Source organism: Tamandua tetradactyla, chromosome 14 (genome assembly GCF_023851605.1).
Source record: "Tamandua tetradactyla isolate mTamTet1 chromosome 14, mTamTet1.pri, whole genome shotgun sequence".
Classification (NCBI taxonomy): Eukaryota; Metazoa; Chordata; class Mammalia; order Pilosa; family Myrmecophagidae; genus Tamandua; species Tamandua tetradactyla.
Window position 1 is genome coordinate 90,478,652 of NC_135340.1, and position 20,015 is coordinate 90,498,666.

Sequence of the window (20,015 nt, forward strand, 5' to 3'; positions counted from 1 at the left end):
GTCTGTCTTACCCACCTAACACAGTGCCTGGAATATTGTGGGCATTAGACATTTGAATTCACATGGTGGTTCTTTGATCTGTGATTCTCAACACTGGCTGCATATCAGAATAACCCATTAAGCTTTTGAAAAGCTTATGGGATGCTGATGTCTGGAGCCCACATCATCCCCCAACTAGTACAGCCAAGAGAGAAATTCAGGCAAATATATTTTTAAAAAGATTTATAGGTGATTCTAATGCTCAGTCAAAATGGAGTACCCCTATCCTAGAAAAGTGATTTTCTAACTTAAACGTTTATCAGAGTTACCTGCAGAGCTTGTTAAAACACAGATCGTTGGGCCCCATCCCCAGAGTTTCTGGGGTGGAGGTCCGAGAATTTGTATTTCTCACAAGTCCCCAGGGAATACTGATGTTGCTTGTCCACGATCACACTGTAAGAACTACCTACCATCCTAGAGGATTGGTTGTAAGAGACTGAATCAAAACACTTGTAATAGGACTTAAGCAGATACGTTAGTCAGTCAAGCCAGAATCTACATTGATTACTGAAGCAATGCAAGTTTTAGTCATGGTCTTCAAAGTACCCAGGAGTGTGCTTACTGAATTTTTGCTCCTAAAGTTTCTTTGAACAATGGCATATCATTCTTATTGTCCCTTAGAGAAAAATATTTCTTTGATCATTTCAGCCTTACACTGTCTGGCCTGCAAGTCTAGTTTGTATCCTCTAGGAAAGTTGTCATCATCTGCTCAGGTATTCTGGGTCCACGTCAACACAGCCTCCAAGCAGATGTGGGGTTCACTCCCCAGAAATCAACAGATCTTATCTTGTCTCCTAGAGAAAACTGTCCAGCTTCTCCTCTGGGCACTCCCTTATTCCATCATCTACCTTTATTTGTTAGTAAGAGATCTGGCAACAGGATTTTTGACAAGTCTTTTCTCTGGATATTATTTGAAGAATTCTAGATACCAGAGTTCCTAGGTGATACTACCTACTCTTAGATTATTAAGGGATTATCACATAGGCTGGTGAATATGTTTCCATTGTCTTTTGCGGCAACTAATTGAAATTAATGAGACCATTTTTAGGTAGTAATGAACACTGGGCTTTTGGATGAAAGTATAACCTTTTATATTTAGTTGATATGCCTTGTGCTTAATAATATTTGGCTTGTTTTTTTATGATTTATGTTTAGTTATGGTGAAATATACATGTTATAAAATCATTTTAAGTGGAAAATGTTTTGACATCTAAGTACATTAACAATAAATACAATGTAACTTTCATCACTATCTATTTCCAGACTATCTCCAGCATCCCAAACCAAAACTCATACTCATTTAACAAAATAACTCCTCATTCTTTCTCCTTCTGCCCCTGGTAACCATTATTCTGCTTTCTGTCTCTAGGAGTTTGGCTCTTTTAAGTATTTCATGTGAGAAAAATCATTCAATATTTGACCTTTTAAGTCTGGCTTATTTTGCTCAATGTGATACATTCCACTTTCATCCATGTTATAGCATGGACCAGCAGTTCACTTCTTTTTATAGCTGAGTAATATTCTATACCACATTTTTTTAATCCATCTGTTAATGAGCACTTGAGTTACTTCCAACTTTTGGCTGTTATGAACAGTGGTGAGAAAACATCTGAGTCCTTTCAGTTCTTTGGGGTATATATCCAGGAATTGGAATTGCCAGGTCATACAGTAATTCCATGTTTAACTTTCTGAGGACCCACCAAACCATCTTCCACAGTGGTTGCACAATTTTAATTTCCACCCGTAATGTATGAGGGTTCTTTTTTCTCTGCATCCTTGCCAACAGTTGTTATTTTCCATTTTTTTAAAATAATAACCATCCAAGTGGGGTAAATACTGTTTCTTAGTTTTAATTTGCGTTTCTCTAATGGCTTATGATGTTGAGCATCTTTTCGTATATCTATTGGCCATTTGAATATATTCTTTTAAGAAATATCTATTCAAATCCTTGGCCCAGTTTTTATTTGGGTCATTTGTCTTTTTGTTGTTGAGTTACAGAAGTTCTTTATATATTCTAGATATTAGACCCTTATTAGATATATGGTTTCCAAATAATTTTTCCCATTCTATAGGTTGTCTTTTCACTTTCTTGATAATGTCCTTGATGCACAAAAGTTTGTAATTTTAGTAAAGTCTTTTTTATCTACTTTTTATTTTGTTGCTGTGCTTTTAGTGTAAAATCTAAAAGTCCATTGCCTACTACAGGATCCTAAAGATAATTTCCCTGTTTTCTTGTGAGAGTTTTATAGTGTTAACTCTTATACTTATGTCTTTGATCCATTTTGAATTAATTTTTGTAAATGGTAAGATATAGGGGTCCACATTCATTCTTTTGCATATAGACTTCCAGCTGTTCCAGCACCATTTGTTGAAGGTACTTTTCTTTCCCCATTGAATGGCCTTGGCACCCTTGTCAAAAATGAACTGGCGGGCGGGCCGCGGTGGCTCAGCAGGCAAAGTGCTTGCCTGCCATGCCGGAGGACCTCGGTTCGATTCCCGGCCCCAGCCCATGTAAAAAACAAACAAACAAACAAAATACAATAAAACAAGAAAATGTTTAAAGATGTTTCCCTTTCTTCCTCCCTTCCTTCCTTCTCTCTGTCTTTCCTTCCCTTCCTCCCTCTCTAAAAAAAAAAAAAAAAAAAAAAAAAAATGAACTGGCCATTTATGTATGGATTTATCTTTGGGTTCTCACTTCTATTCCATTGGTCTATATCTATCCTTATGCCAGTCTTGCATTGTTTTAATCATGGTTGCTTTGTACTAAGTTTTGAAATGAGAAATGTGAGTTCTCTAACTTTCATCTTGTTTTCAAGAAAGTGTTGGCTATTCAGGGCCTCTTGCAATTACATATACTTTTGAGGATTGGCTTTTCCATTTCTACGAAAAAGGCGCCTAAAGTTTTGATAGGCATTTCATTGCATTTGTGCATTGCTTTTGGCATTATTGACATCTTAAAAATGTTAAGTCTTTCAGCCATGAAAAGGGAACGTCTTTTTCTTTTTTGAGGTGGTCATCTTTCTTTTCTTTCAGCATCTTTCATAGTTTTCAGAGCACTAATCTTTTACCTCTTTGGTTAAGTTTATTCCTAGATATTTTATTCTTTTAGATGCTGTTGTAAATAGAATTATTTTCTCGATTTCCTTTTTCAGATTGTTCATTGCTGATGTATCGAAGCACCACTGACTTGTTTGGTCACTGATCTTGTTCCCCATTGCTCTGCTGCATTTATTTATTAGCTCTAATAATTTTCTTGTAGATTTTTTGAGAATTTCTCTATATAGTACCATGTCATCTGCGTATAGAGTTAGTTTTACTTCTTCCTTTCCAGTTTAGACCCTTTTATTTCTCTTGCCTGATTGCTTGGCTTGGTCTTTTTTTAGAGTGGCTTCCATCTCATACCTGTTGCTTTCATGCCGTTTCATTTGATATAGGTTTAAATGTTTGGAAAAGAGCTTTTCAGTTGCTATAAATGGTGTTTTTCTCCTTCTATTAGGTCTCTCTGCAATGCAATCAATGTTTACAACCTCACCTGCAATAACTGCTCAGAAAACTGCACCGATGTTCTGTTTAGTAACAAGATTACCTTCTTAATGGACCTCCTGATACACCAGTTGACGGTATGTAATGTTATTGCTTAAGTTAGAAACAGTTAAAGTTTGAAAAATATTTCCTGAGGTTAAGAGCTAAAAGAATTTGGATTATTTACTCATCAGATGAAAAGAAATGAAGAAGATTGAGGAAACTCTAAACAGTTTGAAATTTTTTTCTTTGATTCTCCTAAGTTCTGATATTTAATGGAAAAATAGACTTGCAGTATCTGCCAGGATCACAAATTTATATGATTACATTCGGGTTTTGAAATCAGTGGAACCCAGCCAAACCTCTGAGGCCACATTAATGAAGGCTGTGAAAGGGAAGAAAACTTGGAAAGCCTCAAAACCTCTCTTGCTAGTTTGGGTAAAAAGATCGTTTTGAAAAGAATTTTTGATAGCCATTGAGATTTAAGGTAAAAAAAAAAAAAGGGGGAAATTCCTCTGTCAGAAAGGGACAAACCTGTTACACTTGAAATCAGAACAAGCAGTCAAATGTTGCCTTAAATTCTGCCTCAGCTCACAGGTGTCAAAAGAGGTAAGCTCAGTATAATATCCAGAGGTTCATGCTTGTCAATTTCAGTGTCCAGAACAGAGCCCTAGGGCCAGAAGTTTCCTGATGAAGTTTTTCTGAGCCCCTTAGGTGCTGGTGCAAAATTGTTCACAAGCTGTAAGTTTACAACACAGGAGATTTATTCTTCTGAACCGATTTACTTTTACTCAGCACACACTTCTAAATAGCTCTTCCTAAACAACATGCCTTTTACTCTCTTCCCTCCTCCATCTGGTTAATTTCTGCACATTCCACAGATATAAACTCAGGCATGGTGTTACCTTCTTCATGAAACCATCCCTAAGCAGACTCTTTCTTCAAGTCCAGATTAGGTATTTTTCTTATGTGCTTCTAGGCATCTCCATGGTTTCAAGCTTTCATGAACTGATTACATTGAATTTCAGTTCACTATTTACTTGTCCATTTTCACTATTAGCAATAAAGTAAACAAGAACCAGAAGTAGTTTGTTAATATCTCTAAAATCTAACACAGGACCTGGCACTTGATGGATTCAATAAGTCATTGAATGAATATATGAATGACTGAGTAAATCCTAGCACATCATAAGTTGAAAGTCAGAAAGGAAATTATAAGGCTCTTGTAGACAAGCATACTGACATTGAGAGAGTCGCCTCTCAGGGAGGACAAAGAAAGGCAGAAACCTAGAATACTTTCATATCCCAATAAGGGCTATATATAGGGATGACCCAGAGTCATCAGTAGAAGGCTAAAGTATGTATGGTATTATCAAAGGAATTAAAATATGAATAAAATATTTTAGTAAAAATTCTGTCAGAAATGATTGAAAGGCAGGACAAGAAAGAAAGACTTAATGTTTGTTGTTGGACTTATATCTCAAGCATTTTATTATAAATTATCTCATTTAATTTTCAAAGTCAGTATTATTATTTTCATTTTACAAGTGGGGAAATTTGAGTCTCAGAGAGGTTAGCTTGTCTAAAACTACATAGATAGTAAGGTCACAGAACCAATAGTCAAATCTACATCTGTCAAACCCAAATTGAGGGACATTTTACAAAATAACTATTTCTCAAAGTATCATGGTCTTGAAATGCAAGAAAAGACTGAGGAACTGTCACAGATTGGAAGAATCTAAAGAGATATGTCAGCTAAATGTAATATGGGATAATGGGCCAGAAAAAGGACAGTGAGAAAATTTGAAAATTCAAATAAGGTCTGTGGAATAGTTGATTTTATTGGTTCAGTGTTAATTTTCTGGTTTCAATAATTGCACTATGGTTATGTGAGATGTTAACTGTAGCAAACACTGGATGAAGGGAACTCTGTACTATTTTTGCAACATTTCAGTTAGTTTAACATTATTTCAAAACTGGTGGTGAAAAACAAAAACCAAAATCCTGTGTTCTCCCACCATTTCTGTTGCATCATCTGTGAAACTTATTCTGTATTGAAAATGGAAGAAGAGACCTTAATGTACTTTTAGCAGAATATGTAATGAAAAAGAATAGCATTTGAAATGTGAAGGAATGAGCAAGAAAACTTATAGATAGAATCTTCCTTCCACCCTGGCTGGCTCTTCATTCTCACCTGGCCAAAAACTGTTCTTATTGAGAGAAATCATTTGAGGCAGTTGAGTTTTTCCTCTCACTTAATATTGGTTTAGTCCTATTTATTATGTTCCAATTGCAGAAAAGCATAGTATATGAACCATACCTCCAGGAGCTCCCTGCATAGGAGTGGGAACAGACATATGGATGGCATATAGTAAATGGTGTCATAGTAGCCTGAAGAGATTGCTATGGGAACACAGAGGAAAGAGTTTGGTACCTCTGCCTAGGACATTACATAAGAGGGACATTTGCACTTGACTTAGCTACTCACAATGGCTATTTATTTATTTAACTGCCTGCCATGTACCAGGAACTTGTGAGTAGCTTGATCATCTCCCTCTTCTTTGAAGTCCCCAGTTTCCTTTGAATAATGTTCCCTTCCTTATGACCTCAAGGTTTCTTGGCACTTAGAAAAGGTTTTAATCTCTCAACCAATGGATTTTACCACATTCTTTGTTTAAATTGCTCTGTGAATTTTGCTCGATTTGGAATTGGAATTCTGAGATATTTATTTCCCAAACACATTTTATCCTTCTCCTTACATGTGACACTTCCTGGTTTTACAGTTCCTTTTAGGCTTTTTATCTGCTACTTACCAGTTCTAATGCTACTGTGACTAGGTTTGCAGCACTGGGGAGAGGAAGATATGTTTCCTCTCCTTTCCCCCTGCCTCCCAGTGGGATAGCTGGTGATGGCGACTTCTATGTTTTTCAAAATCACTTGAGTTCATTTCCAGTTTTCTTGCTAACAGATATACCCTGGCTTTGATGTACATGTAACTGAAAAAATGAATTCCTAACTTAATAGTATTCTTTAAATAAGGATAGAAAATATTCACCAAGGCATTTTCCAAGAGAAATAGAAAGAAAAATAAAAGAAACTAATTATTCACAGTCTGATGGAATGTGTTCAGGCACTTTGAACTTCCTGGTTCTTTAGCACACCCAAATGCTAAATCCCAACCAATCCAAATCTTCTCATCTAGCTGTTTGGTGTTTTTCTTTAAACTTCTTTTTATTGTGAAATGTGGCATATACAAAAATGCGATGAATTTCAAAGTACACTGTGACAACTAGTTATAGAACAGATTCCAGAGTTTGGTATGGGTTACTGTTCCATAATTATATGTTTTTCTTTCTGGCTGCTCCAAAGACACTGGAAACTAAAAGAAATATCAGTATAATGATTTAGCAGTCGTACCTATAACCACTAACTTCTCTATTATAACTCCTTCTCCTTTGATACTTTTCCAATCTTTAGATGTGTTTAGGTTCTGTTCTTTCTAACTTTTCCATTTTGGAAAGGGTTGTTGATATTATGGGATAGGGAGATGGAATTAGTTGGTGTTCTTAGAGAGGCTGTCCCCTTCTGGGCCTCAGGACTTATCTGGCCTAGGAACCACCTGGAGATTGAAGATTCTGGAAAGTAATCTTAGTATGTGAAACTTTTATAGAATCTCAGATAAAGCCCTAGGTGTTCTTTAGGGTTAACAGGATTGTTTTACTTGGGATTTGACAAAGCGTGGTAATTAGCACTGTCTGCCTAAAGCTTACATAAGAGTAGCCTCTGGAATAACCTCTCGACTGTATTTGAACTCTCTTAACCATGGATACCTTATTTTTTTACATTTCTTTTCCCCTTTTCATCAGGAAGGCATTGTCGATCCCATTGTGCCAGGGCCAGACTCGTCCATGGGAGTCATGTCCCACATTTCCAGGGAAAATTGCACCCCTAGATGTCATGTCCCTCTTAGGGGGGAGGGTAACTTGAAGAGTTTGGCTTAGAGAGAGAGAGAGGCCATATCTGAACAACAAATCAAGTTTTTTGAAAGTACCCCTAGAGTTACTGCCTAGAGGGAGAACCAAGATGGCAGCTTAGCAAGGTGTGGGATTTAGTTCATCCTCCACAGCAGCTAGTAAATAGCCAGGAACAGTACGGAAATACTACTGGGGTCACGTCAGTGACTAAACACACAGTGTACCCCAGTCTGGATAAGCTGGACCGGCTACGAGCCCCCCAGAACCAAGAGTTGCCCAAGCTGTGGTGGCCAGCACCCCTCCCCCACAAGCTGCTTCCCAGAGGGGAAAGGAAAGAGACTTTACTAGCAGCAGGGGCTGAGTGCAACAAAACTCCAATTGTGGAATTAATTAACAAAATTCAACTACTAAAAATAGGCCCCCAGCTCAGCTGAACCTCGAGTAAAAGCAGAGGTTGCTGGTTTTTGCCCCAGCGTGGAGGGGCAGGGCTGACAGAAAAAGAAAAAAAAACACGTTTTTTTGGATCTGAAAAGGTCTGGGCCCTGCAGAAGAGGAAAGGAAGAGGCACATAGGACCTGGAGATACACAGAGCAATGTACCAACTTAAGCTCCTCATTGGCAAGAGCAACGGGGTCCTGCTCTGAAAAGGATTTTTCTTTTTCTCTTTTGTGGCTGTGTTTCTATGGGTTGATTACTCTATGGATACAGCTGCAAAGCTTCTTGGGCTATACTGCCCCAGATATAGGCAGTATTCAACTTGTTTGAGTGTTCCTTTGGAGCCTGTGCCTTCCCCAGGAGATGGGTGGTGCCCAGGTCAGGTGGAATCCCTCACTCAAGGAGTTCAGACTCCAGGGTCTAGAAAATTGAAGCAATTCAAGCCGCCTAGAACCTCTCCTCTGTTCACCACGCCCCCAGCAGGGAGAGTCTGCAGAAGTTAAAGGTACCACATCACCTTATGCTGGTGGGATCTGCAGGCAGAAAAGCACCCACATACTGTGCAGGATAGGAAAAACGCAAAGTCTAGAGACTTCATAGGAAAACCTTTTAATCTGCTGAGTCTCACCCTCAGGGAAAACTGATGCAGGTGACTCTTTCCTCCTGAGGGGAGACCAGTTTGGTCTGGGAAAATCTGACTGGGGTCTATAATACATAAGTAGACTCTCCTAAAGGGTGGGGGAAAGGCACCATACACGCAGGGCAAGAAACAGAAAAAAAATGAACTGAAGAACTCTGATCTATTAAACAAAACCTAAGCTAGAGAACTAGAATAACCCGACCTGAGTGTCAAAGAACAGATAGTCAACAAAGTCATCCAGCAAGAAAATCCTAGGTAAAAGAAGTGAAAACAATCTCTAGAATAAGCTAATTAAGGTAATTAAATGCCTAGATGCCAGCGAAATATAACTAATCATACTAGGAAAATTGAAGAAATGGCCTAGTCAAAGAAACGAACCAACAATTCAAAAGAGATACAGGAGTTGAGACAATTAATTCAGAATATTCAAACAGACATGGAAAACCTCATCAAAAATCAAGTCAGTGAATTGAGGGGGGATATAAAAAGGCAAGGAATGAACAAAAAGAAGAAATCGAAAGTCTGAAAAAACAAATCACAGAACTTATGAGAATGAAAGGCACAGTAGAAGAGAGGAAAAAACAATGTCAGATTTCAAGAGGCAAAAGATAGGATTAGTGAACTGGGACATGGGACATCTGAAATCCAACAAGCAAAAGAAAATATAGGGAAAAGAATGGAAAAATAGGAGCAGGGACTTAGGGAATTGAATGACAACATGAAGCACACGAATATACGTGTGTGGGTGTCCCAGAAGGAGAAGAGAAGGGAAAAGGAGGAGAAAAACTAATGGAGGAAATTATCACTGAAAATTTCCCAACTCTTATGAAAGACTTAAAATTACAGATCCAAGAAGTGCAGCATTCCCCAAATAGAATACGTCCAAATAGATGTACTCCAAGACACTAATCAGAATGTCAAATGTCATGAGAAAGAATCTTGAAAGCAGCAGGAGAAAAGCAATCCATCACATACAAGGGAAGCCCAGTAAAACTATGCATAGATTTCTCAGCAGACACCATGGAGGTGAGAAGACAGTGGGATGATATATTTAAGATACTAAAAGAGAAAAACTGCCAACCAAGAATTCTATATCCAGCAAAACTGTCCTTCAAAAATGAGGGGGAAATTAAAACATTTGCAGACAAAAATTCACTGAAAGAATTTATGGCCAAGAGACCAGCTCTGCAAGAAATACTAAAAGGAGCACTAGAGACAGATAAGAAAAGATAGGAGAGAGAGGTGCGGAGAAGAGTATAGAAATGAAGGCTATCAGTAAAGGTAAAAACAGGAAAAATTAGATATGGCATATAAAATCCAAAAGGCAAAATGGTAGAAGAAAGTACTGGCCCATACAGTAATAACACTAAATGTTAATGGATTAAGCTCCCCAATCAAAAGACATAGACTGGCAGAATGGATTAAAAAACAGTACCCATATATATGCCGTCTACAGGAAACACATCTTAGACCCAAGCATAAGCATAGGTTGAAAGTGAAAGGTTGGAAAAAAATATTCCATGCAGATAACAATGAGAAAAGAGCAGGAGTAGGTATGTTAATATCCAACAAATTAGACTTCAAATGTAAACAGTTAAAAGAGACAAGAAGAACACTATGTATTAATAAGAGGAACAATTCAACAAGAAGACATAACAATCATAAATATTTATGCACTGAGCCAGAATGCTCCAACATACATGAGGCAAACACTGAGAGGAAAAATAGACACCTCTGCCATAATAGTTGGAGACTTCAATTCCCCACTCTCATCAATGGACACAACATCTAGACAGAGGACCAATAAAGAAACAGAGAATTTGAATAATGCAATAAATGAGCTAGACTTAACAGACATATATAGAACATTACACCCCTCAACAGCAGGATACACCTTTTTCTCAAGTGCTCATGGATCATTCTCAAGGATAGACCATATGCTGGGTCACAAAGCAAGTCTCAATAATTTTAAAAATTTTTAAATCATACAAAACACTTTCTCACATCATAAAGAAATGAAGTTGGAAATCAATAATAGTCTGAGTACCAGAAAATTTACAAATATATGGAGGCTTAACAACACACTCTTAAACAACCAGATGGTCAAGGAAGAAATTACAAGAGAAATCAGTAAATATCTCGAGGCACATGAAAATAGAAATACAACATATCAAAATTTATGGGATGCAGCATGGGCAGTGCTAAGAAGGAAATTTATTGCTCTAAATGCCTATATCAAAAAAGAAAAGCAAAAATTGAGGATTAACTGTCCACTTGGATGAACTAGAGAAAGAACGGCAAATTAGCCCCAAAGCAAGCAAAAGGAAAGAAATAACAAAGATTAGAGCAGAAATAAATGAAATTGAGAACATGGAAACAATTGAGAAAATCAACAAAACCAGAAGTTGATTCAATGCGAAAATCAATAAGATTGATGGACCCTTAGTGAGGTTGACAAATAGAAGAAGAGAGAGGTTGCAAATAAATAAAATCAGAAATGGAAGTGGAGACATAACCACTGATCCCAAAGAAATAAAGGAAGTCATGAGAGGATACTATGAACAACTTTATACTAATAAACTCGACAATGTAGATGAAATGGACAAATTCCTAGAAAGGCATGAACAACCAACATTGACTCGAGAAGAAATAGATGACCTCAGCAAACCAATCACAAGTAAAGAAATTCATCAGTCATTAAAAGCTTCCCAAAAACATAAGTCCAAGACCAGATGGCTTCACATGTGAATTCTACCAAACATTCAAGAAATAATTAGTACCAATCCTGCTCAAACTCTTCAAAAAAATTGAAGAGGAGGGAAAGCTACCTAACTCATTTGACAAAGCTAACATCACCCTAGTACCAAAGCCAGACAAGGACATTACAAGAAAAGAAAACTGCAGAACAATCTCTCTAATGAATATAAATGCAAAAATCCTCAACAAAATTTTTGTAAATCAAATCCAGCCTCACATTAAAAAAATTATACACCATGACCAAGTAGGATTCATCCCAGGTATGCAAGGACGGTTCAACATAAGAAAATAAATTAATGTAATACACCATATCAACAAATCAAAGCAGAAAAACCACATGATCAACTCAATTGATATAGAAAAGGCATTTGACAAAATTCAACATCCTTTCTTGTTGAAAACACTTCAAAGCATAGGAATAGAGGGAACCTCCTCAACATAATAAAGGGCGTATATGAAAAATCCACAGCTAACATCATCCTCAATGGGGAAAAACTGAAAACTTTCCCCCTAAGATCAGGATCAAGGCAAGGATGTCCACTATCACCATTGCTATTCAACATTGTTTTGGAAGTTCTAGCCAGAGCAATTAGACAAGAAAAAGAAATACAAGGCATCAAAATTGGAAAGGAAGAAGTAAAACTCTCACTGTTTGCATATGATATGATACTGTATGTTGAAAAGCCTGAAAAATCTACAGTAAAACTACTAGAGCTAATAAATGAGTACAGCAAAGTGGCTGGTACAAGATCAACACTCAAAAATCTTTAGTGTTTCTGTACACTAGTAATGAACACTCTGAGGGGGGAAATCAAGAAAAAATTCCATTTACAATTGCAACCAAAAGTATAAAATGTTTAGGAATACATTTAAAGATGCAAAAGACCTATACAAAGAAAACTACAAGAATTTGTCAGAAGAAATTACAGAAGACCTAAATAAATGGAAGGGCATACCGTGTTCATGGATTGGAAGGCTAAATATAGTTAAGCTGTCAATTCTACCTAAATTGATTACATATTCAATGCAATACCAATTAAAATCCCCAAAACTTACTTTTCCAAAATAGTAAAACCAATAACCAAATTTACCTGTAGGGGCAGGGTACCCTGAATAGCTAAAAATCTCCTGAGGAAGAAAAATGAAGTTGGAGGCCTCATGCTGCCTGACTTTAAGGTGTATTATGAAGCTACAGTGGTCAAAACAGCATGGTACTTGCATAAAGATAGATATACTGACCAATGGAATCAAATAGAGTGTTCAGATATAGGCCCTCTCATCTATGGACAACTGATCTTTGATAAGGCAGTCAAGGCAACTCACCTGAAACAGAACAGTCTCTTCAATAAATGGTGCCTAGAGAACTGGATATCCACATGCAAAAGAATGAAAGAGGATCCATATCTCACACCCTATACAAAAATTAACTCAAAATGGATCAAATATCTAAACATTAGATCTAAGTCCATAAAACTGTTAGAAGAAAATGCAGGGAAATATCTTACCAATCTTATAATAGAAGTCGGTTTCCTATACCTTACACCCAAAGCACGAGTGAGAAAGAGAGAGAGAAAAGAGAGAGAGAGAAAGAAATGGGAAATCCTCAAAATTAAACATTTTTGTGCATCAAAGAACTTTGTCAAGAAAGTAAAAAGGCAGCCTACACAATGGGAGACAATATTTGGAAACGACAGATCAGTAAGAATCTAGTACCCAGAATACATAAAGAGATTGTTCAACTCAACAACAAAAAGACAAACAACCCAACTACAAAATGGGCAAGAGACATGAACAGACACTTCTCAGAAGAGGAAACACAAATGGCCAAAAGGCACATGAAAAGATGCTCAATTTCCCTGGCTGTTAGGGAAATACAAATCAAAACCACAATGAGATATCATCTCACACCCACCAGAATGGCCATTATCAATAAAACAGAAAGCAACAAGTGCTGAAGAGGATGTGGAGAAAGAGGCACACTTATCCACTGTTGGTGGGAATGTAAAATGGTACAACCGCTGTGGAAGGCAATGTGGCAGTTCCGCAGGAAGCTAAGTATAGAATTGCCGTATGATCCAGCAGTACCATTGCTAGGTATCTACTCAGAGGACATGAGGGCAAGAACACAGACGGACAATTTGCACACCAATGTTTATAGCAGCATAATTTACAATTGCCAAGAGATGGAAATAGCCAAAATATCCATTAATAGATGAGTGGCTAAACAACCTGTAGTATATACATACGATGGGGATATTATGCAGCTTTAAGACTGAATAAAGTCATGAAGCATGTAACAACATGGATGGGCCTTAAGGGCATTATGCTGAGTGAGATTAGCAAGAAACAAAAGAACAAATACTGTATGGTCTCACTGATATGAACTGACATTAACGAATGAACTTGGCGAATTTCAGTTGGTAACAGAGATCATCAAGAGATAGAAATAGGGTAGATATTGGATAATTGGAACTGAAGGGATACAGATTGTGCAACAGGACTGATTGTAAAAACTCAGAAATGGATAGCACAATACTACCTAAGTGTAATACAATAATGTTAGAACACTGAATGAAGCTGTATGTTAGAATGATAGAGGGAAGAGGCCTGGGAGCACAAATGAGATCAGAAGGAAAGATAGTTAATAAAGACTGAGATGGTGTAGTCTAGAAATGCCTAGAGTGTATAATGATAGTGACTAAATGTGCAAATTTAAAAATGTTTTGCATGAAGAACAAAGGAAAGTCAATAATGTGGGGTGTTGAAAATAGATGGTAAATAACATTTTAAAACTTTAACATATATGTGAGACAAGCAAAAAATATTTATTTGGTACAAAATTTATATTTTGACTAGTGCATTTCCTAATATAACTCATATGGATGGCTTAGTCGAACACCATAGTACTTGGAACCTTGCGTAAGGCATGAGATTTTGTAGGCTTATCCAGAGTGATGCCCAGATAAATCCCAGAGTGATTTGAACAGTGAATATGGAAGTATTTGCAGAGTCCCCTAGGGGGAATGGTGAGAAAGAAGGAAGTTTGACTTCCCCAAGTGGGGAATTCTTAATATTTTCACAGGCAGTGGGGACAGCCAAAGCAATAGGCCGAGCCTCCAATCTTGGGGTTTGTTCATATGAAACTTTATACCGCAAAAGATAGGCTAAGCCTACCTAAAATTACACCTAAGAGTCGCCCCCAAGAGAACCTCTTCTGTTGCTCAGATGTGGCCTCTCTCTCTCTTGGCTGACACAGCAGGCAAACTCACTGCCCTCCCCCTCTCTAAGTGGAACATGACTCCCCAGGGTGTGGACCTTCCTGGCAATGTGTGATAGAAATCCTAGAGTGAGCTGGAACTCAGCATCAAGGAATTGAGAAAATCTTCTCGACCAAAAGGGGGAAGAGAGAAATGAGACAAAATAAAGTGTCAATGGCTAAGAGATTCCGGAGTCGAGTGGTTATCCTGGAGGTTATTCTTACGCATTCTATAGATATCACCTTTTTAGTTAAGGTGTAATGGAGAGAAGGAACTGCCTGAAAATGTGGAGCTAGTGCTCCAGTGGCCATGTTTCTTGAAGATAATTGTATGATGATATGGCTGTCGCAGTGTGACTGTGTGGTTGTGAGAGCCTTGTGTCTGATGCTCCTTTTGTCTACCTTATCAACAGACAAGTAAAACATATGGATTAGAAATAAATAAATAATAAGGGGAACAAATGTTGAAATAAATTTAGTAGATTGAAATGCTGGTGATCAGTGAAGGGGAGGGGTAAGGGGTATGGTATGTATGAATGTTTTTCTGTTTTCTTTTTATTGCTTATCTAAATTGATGTAGATGTTCTAAGAAATGATCATGATGATGAATATACAACTATGTGATGATACTGTGAGTTATTGATTATATAAGAAGAACAGAATGATCATATGATAAGAATGTGTATGTGGTTATGTATCATAAATAAAAAGTAATAAATTTTTAAAAAATAATGAGTTACTGCCTAACCTAGGTAGGCTTAGGTTCTCCAAACTACAGAAGTAACCTTCACAAGAGCAAGCTTCAAGACCAAGGGCTTGGTTTATTGACTTGGGAGTCCTGAATATTTGACACAGTATCAGGGGTTTCCCTGGTAGTAAATCTTAATAATTCTATATTTTTTCTCCCGTCCCTCAAGGGACTTTGCCAGTACTTTTTAATACACTGCCCAACTCCACTTGGAGTTTGTTTTAACATTCTTGTATTTCATTTTAATTACTGCATACAATGCACTGTACAGATGCTGAGATTACAGAGGTGAATTGGGTGGTTTTTCTGAAAGGAGCGAAGAAATTGTATACACAAATATTAAAGACAAACTATGAGAAGTTCTGTAATGTTATCAAAAATACAGAGTAGCTCACGAAACCTGGAATAGTACGTGGCACATAACAGGTGCTTGTTAAACATTTTATGACCAGAGGGAAGAAGCGAGGGAGGGAGGGATGGAGGGAGAGATGAATTATAACTAGGGGAATTGAGGAGGTTTGGGGAAAATAATTGGATTTATCTATGCCTTGAGGATAGATGGAACTTCTATAAATCTGGGTTTATAATATTTACAAGAGATGAATTAGCACATGTGGCACTGTAAAGGAAGGTAGCTCAACTTAAAATACTTTTTCTTGCAGTATAGATGCAAAGTTGGATTTTTAGGATAAGCTCTTGGAAAATTTGTTTGGGTCCCTGCAAAATAGTTCATTTAGATAGACTTCCTCTAAAAATGTAGTCTGACACAGATGTTTTATCTCCAGAAAAGCATGAAAGCTTTAAAAACTAGTTAAACGGATTTCTTCCTTCTTACAGTAAGTAATTATTAAGCATCTTCTCTGTGCCTGTGTCATTCCAATGCATAGAATAGTGAGTCTCTAGCTCAAGATGTCTCCTTGAAGAGATGAGGCCAAGCACATTGGAAGGCAATAAAAAAAAAAAAAAAAAAGTAATAGTGCATGTAGTGAAAAGAGACTAATAGGATTTTAAATTTGTCCAATATGCAGATGAGCACGAAAGAGGTATCACACAGCTTCCTAGTGGCAGAACCATGAATTTGACTCTGGTCTTCTGAGTCTCTCTCTAGGACTCCCTTTCCTGTAAACTAAATTGATGTCTCCTTACTTTATTGAGTTGATAAATGAAACAAAGCAACATTTTTATTATTTTAATTTATTGTCTATACATGTTTAAAATTGTTACCTGGGTAGGCTATAATAAAGAAGCATTTAATTAAAAGATTTATAATTTCTTGATGTTTCTTTGCATTTCAGAAGTCATTATATATTTATTAGCAGTCCTATTTTTAATTCGTGGTGACCTGTTCTTCATGAATATTTAAAGAATACACTTATAAATTGTGTGTGTATGTTTTCTGAGGCCAAGGATATTGTTAATTGAAAAGTGATATGCTAACCGTAATAATTGATATGATACTGTTGTATCAAAGAGGCTGTTGAGGAGCTTTGCAAAAGGTGACAAGAAAGCCCTGGATACAAAGAAAAATCTAAGTGCAACCTATATCAGCAAGAGGATTGTTTTTCACTGAGTCATGTGCAGAGCCATCCAGGTTCCTATTTGCTTTTCATTATAGCAACAGAGAGTGGGAGTAGCCATTCACCACACTGTTTTCTTTGTACTGAGAGCCACAACATGGACTCCGTAGTTAATTACATGGGAGCAGAAATCTTTCGGCATTCTACAGGTGACAGTACTCTTCGTGATATCAGTTACATCTTGCTTCCTTCTTTCCTCACTGTGTGGCAGTTCCTCAGCCCATGAAGGACACCTTGACCTTCATAAAAATGTGAGCTTTGTTTGTATTCTGGTATGCCATATGTCTTATTGACGCAGAGAATATCAGAACCAGAGGGGAGGCATTTACTTATCTGGTGTATATTATTTTATAGATGAGGCCAGTGGAATTCAAAGAGATGAAGATAAGGACTGCACAGGTAGTTCAATGGTAGAAGTCTCACCTATAATGTTGGAGACCCAAGTTCAATTTCTGGCCATGCATTCAAAAAGAAAAAAAAATCCAGCAGTTGATGCTGGGATAGCAAGATGTTCACGTGGAAAAAGAGTGAAATGTGACCCCTATCATGCAGCATACCAAAAAAAAAAAGAGAGAGAGATAGCATATGGGTGGGGTACTTGCCAAAGTTCCCTATTGCATTATCAGTAGAACTAGGATTCAGGTCTTCTAAATCTCACCCTAGCCTTGTTTCCACTATATCACAAGTTGCATGGCCAATTTAAATTTGATGAGTGCAGTTGAGGGATGTTGTAACTGGCATGGAGCTTTACTCACAGAGCTACATTCAGATCTCAGCTAAGAAAAGAATATGTGTCAGATTATAACTGTAATTGAACTTCCAGTTCAGTCATATAGAATGGTATCATCAGCATCATTATTATCACCTCAAGTCATTAACTGACTACTAGAGAAAGAAACTGATAATACCATCATAGTGGAGATTTTGGAACACTGCTTTGAAATATAGATAGGTAAAGCAATAAAAAAATAGTATAGATGTAAAATGCTTGAATAAAAGAATTAAACTTGATTTAATGCACATAGAAAGAACCCTATGTGCAACATTAGAGAATATACATTCTTTGTAATCACACGTAGAAAATTTACTAGGCCTTAAAATGAGTCTTAACAGATTCCAAAGAATCATTATCATATACGTGATTCTGTTCTGTTTCCAGTATGTCTTAATAAGCTCCTGCAAATAACAGCTATAAATGCTGGTTAGAGTATAAAAAACACATACCTCAAGATATTGGAGAGTGATTAAAACAGGTGGATTCTTGATGCAAATACATACTTGGAAGAAGGGAACAGCATTGGATGAGTTTCCCAGTTTTATGGCAGTTAGCCCAAGGGCAGGCCACAGTTGGTGGCACATGGAATGGCTAAAACTTCAATAGAGAGTTCACGATCTTTCTGGCCTGAGGAAGCTGAAGATAGAGTTGAGGAAAAAGACTACTGCTGGAAAGTGGGAAGAATATTCAGAAAGTAGAAGCCTATAATTTTAGTAAATATGTGAATGAGCCTTGAACTGTGTATGTACAAGACAAACTATAAGTAGCTCAACTAAATACTAAAGATCAGAACTGAGAGTTGAGCTGCCATACAAGAATAGTTTTGCAGTTTGAGCCCAATGAAGAAAAATATCTGCTTAATTTTTTTTAACTTATCAGACAAATATAACAGAAACCACACCCTTCACAACATAAAATTTACAATGTCCAGGATTGTTCAACATACAAAGGAAAAGAAAATGTGGCCCATTCTCAAGAAGAAAGAAAATTAATGAGGGGGTGGGTCACGGTGGCTTAGCAGGCAGAGTTCTTGCCTGCCATGCCGGAGATTCAGGTTTGATTATCAGTGCCTGCCCATGCAAAAAAAGAAAAAGAAAATTAATGAGGTCTGACCCTGAGATGACACAGATGTTAGAATTAGCAGACAAGAATATTAAAGCAACTGTTATTCCTAAGCTCAGTGGCATAAAGGGAAATATGCTCACAATGAATAAAAATCTTAGTGGGGGGGGCACGATGGCTCAGTGGCAGAGTTCTTCCCTGTCTTGTGGAAGAATCAGGCTCAATTCCTGGTATCTACCCATGTTAAAAAACAAAACAAAAAACACTTAACAGAGAAGAAGAAACATAAGAAAGAACCAAGTGAAAATTCTAGAACTGAAAAGTACAATAACTGAAACAGAAAATTTACTGGGTGAGTTAATAAGAAGGAATGATGCAAATAGAAAATCTATACTAGGAAAACACCACAGTGGTAATGATTTTAGAAGAGATTCAGTGTATGCAAAAATGAATGGGCAAAAGTACACTGAGAAATAGAACATTTACATTCTTTTAGAATAACTTTCCACAAGATACTTTTAACTACAAAGGGAAAAATATTAACTTTATAGTGAAATCATTTTGTAGACACCAACTTTACCAAGTGATCAAAGTTAACATCACCAGTAACCGAATGTATTAATATCATTTTCCCTCTCATATGCTGTACTGAGAAGCTCGCAGCATCATTTCTATGGTATTCTTGCCAAAAATAGTACAATCTAATTATGAGAAAACATCAGACAAACCCAAACTGACGGACATCCTACAAAACAACCGAACAAACTCTTTCAGAATACAGAAACTGAGGAACCATCATGGATTAGAGGAGAGTAAAGGGGCCTGACAGCTAAGTTCAGTGTGAGATCTTAGTTTAGATCCTGGGCCCGAAAAACAGCATCAGTGAGAAAAACATCAAGATTCTGATATGGTCTGTAGAGTGGTTCATCATTTTGACTCAATGTTAATTTTGTGGCTTCAATAATTGTACTGTGGTTGTATAGGATGTTAACATTAGGGGAAGCTGGGAAAAGTCTAAAACCACCTCCAGTTTACTGGGCGAACATAACAGAATGGACACGGCAAAGAAACGGGTCATTGAACTTGAGGCTACTTCATTAGTAATTATTTAGCCTGAAGAAGAGAAAGAAAGAAGACTAAAAGAGTAGAGCCTCAGGGACTTGTGGAAATAGCAAACAGTCTAACATGCATGCCGTTGGGTATGCAGGAGGGCAGAGAAATAATGGGGCC

At 37.2% G+C, this 20,015-nt stretch overlaps 1 protein-coding gene across 9 annotated transcripts in view; it reads left to right on the forward strand.

Annotated features, from left to right (window-relative positions):
- Window positions 1-20,015, forward strand: part of SCAPER (S-phase cyclin A associated protein in the ER) — a 678,157-nt gene that overhangs the window by 509,827 nt on the left and 148,315 nt on the right. For all 9 annotated transcript variants that reach the window (XM_077128470.1, XM_077128471.1, XM_077128472.1 and 6 more), the window contains one exon: window positions 3,536-3,659. In XM_077128470.1, the coding sequence (XP_076984585.1) occupies window positions 3,536-3,659 (124 nt within the window). The remainder of the gene's footprint in view (window positions 1-3,535; window positions 3,660-20,015) is intronic.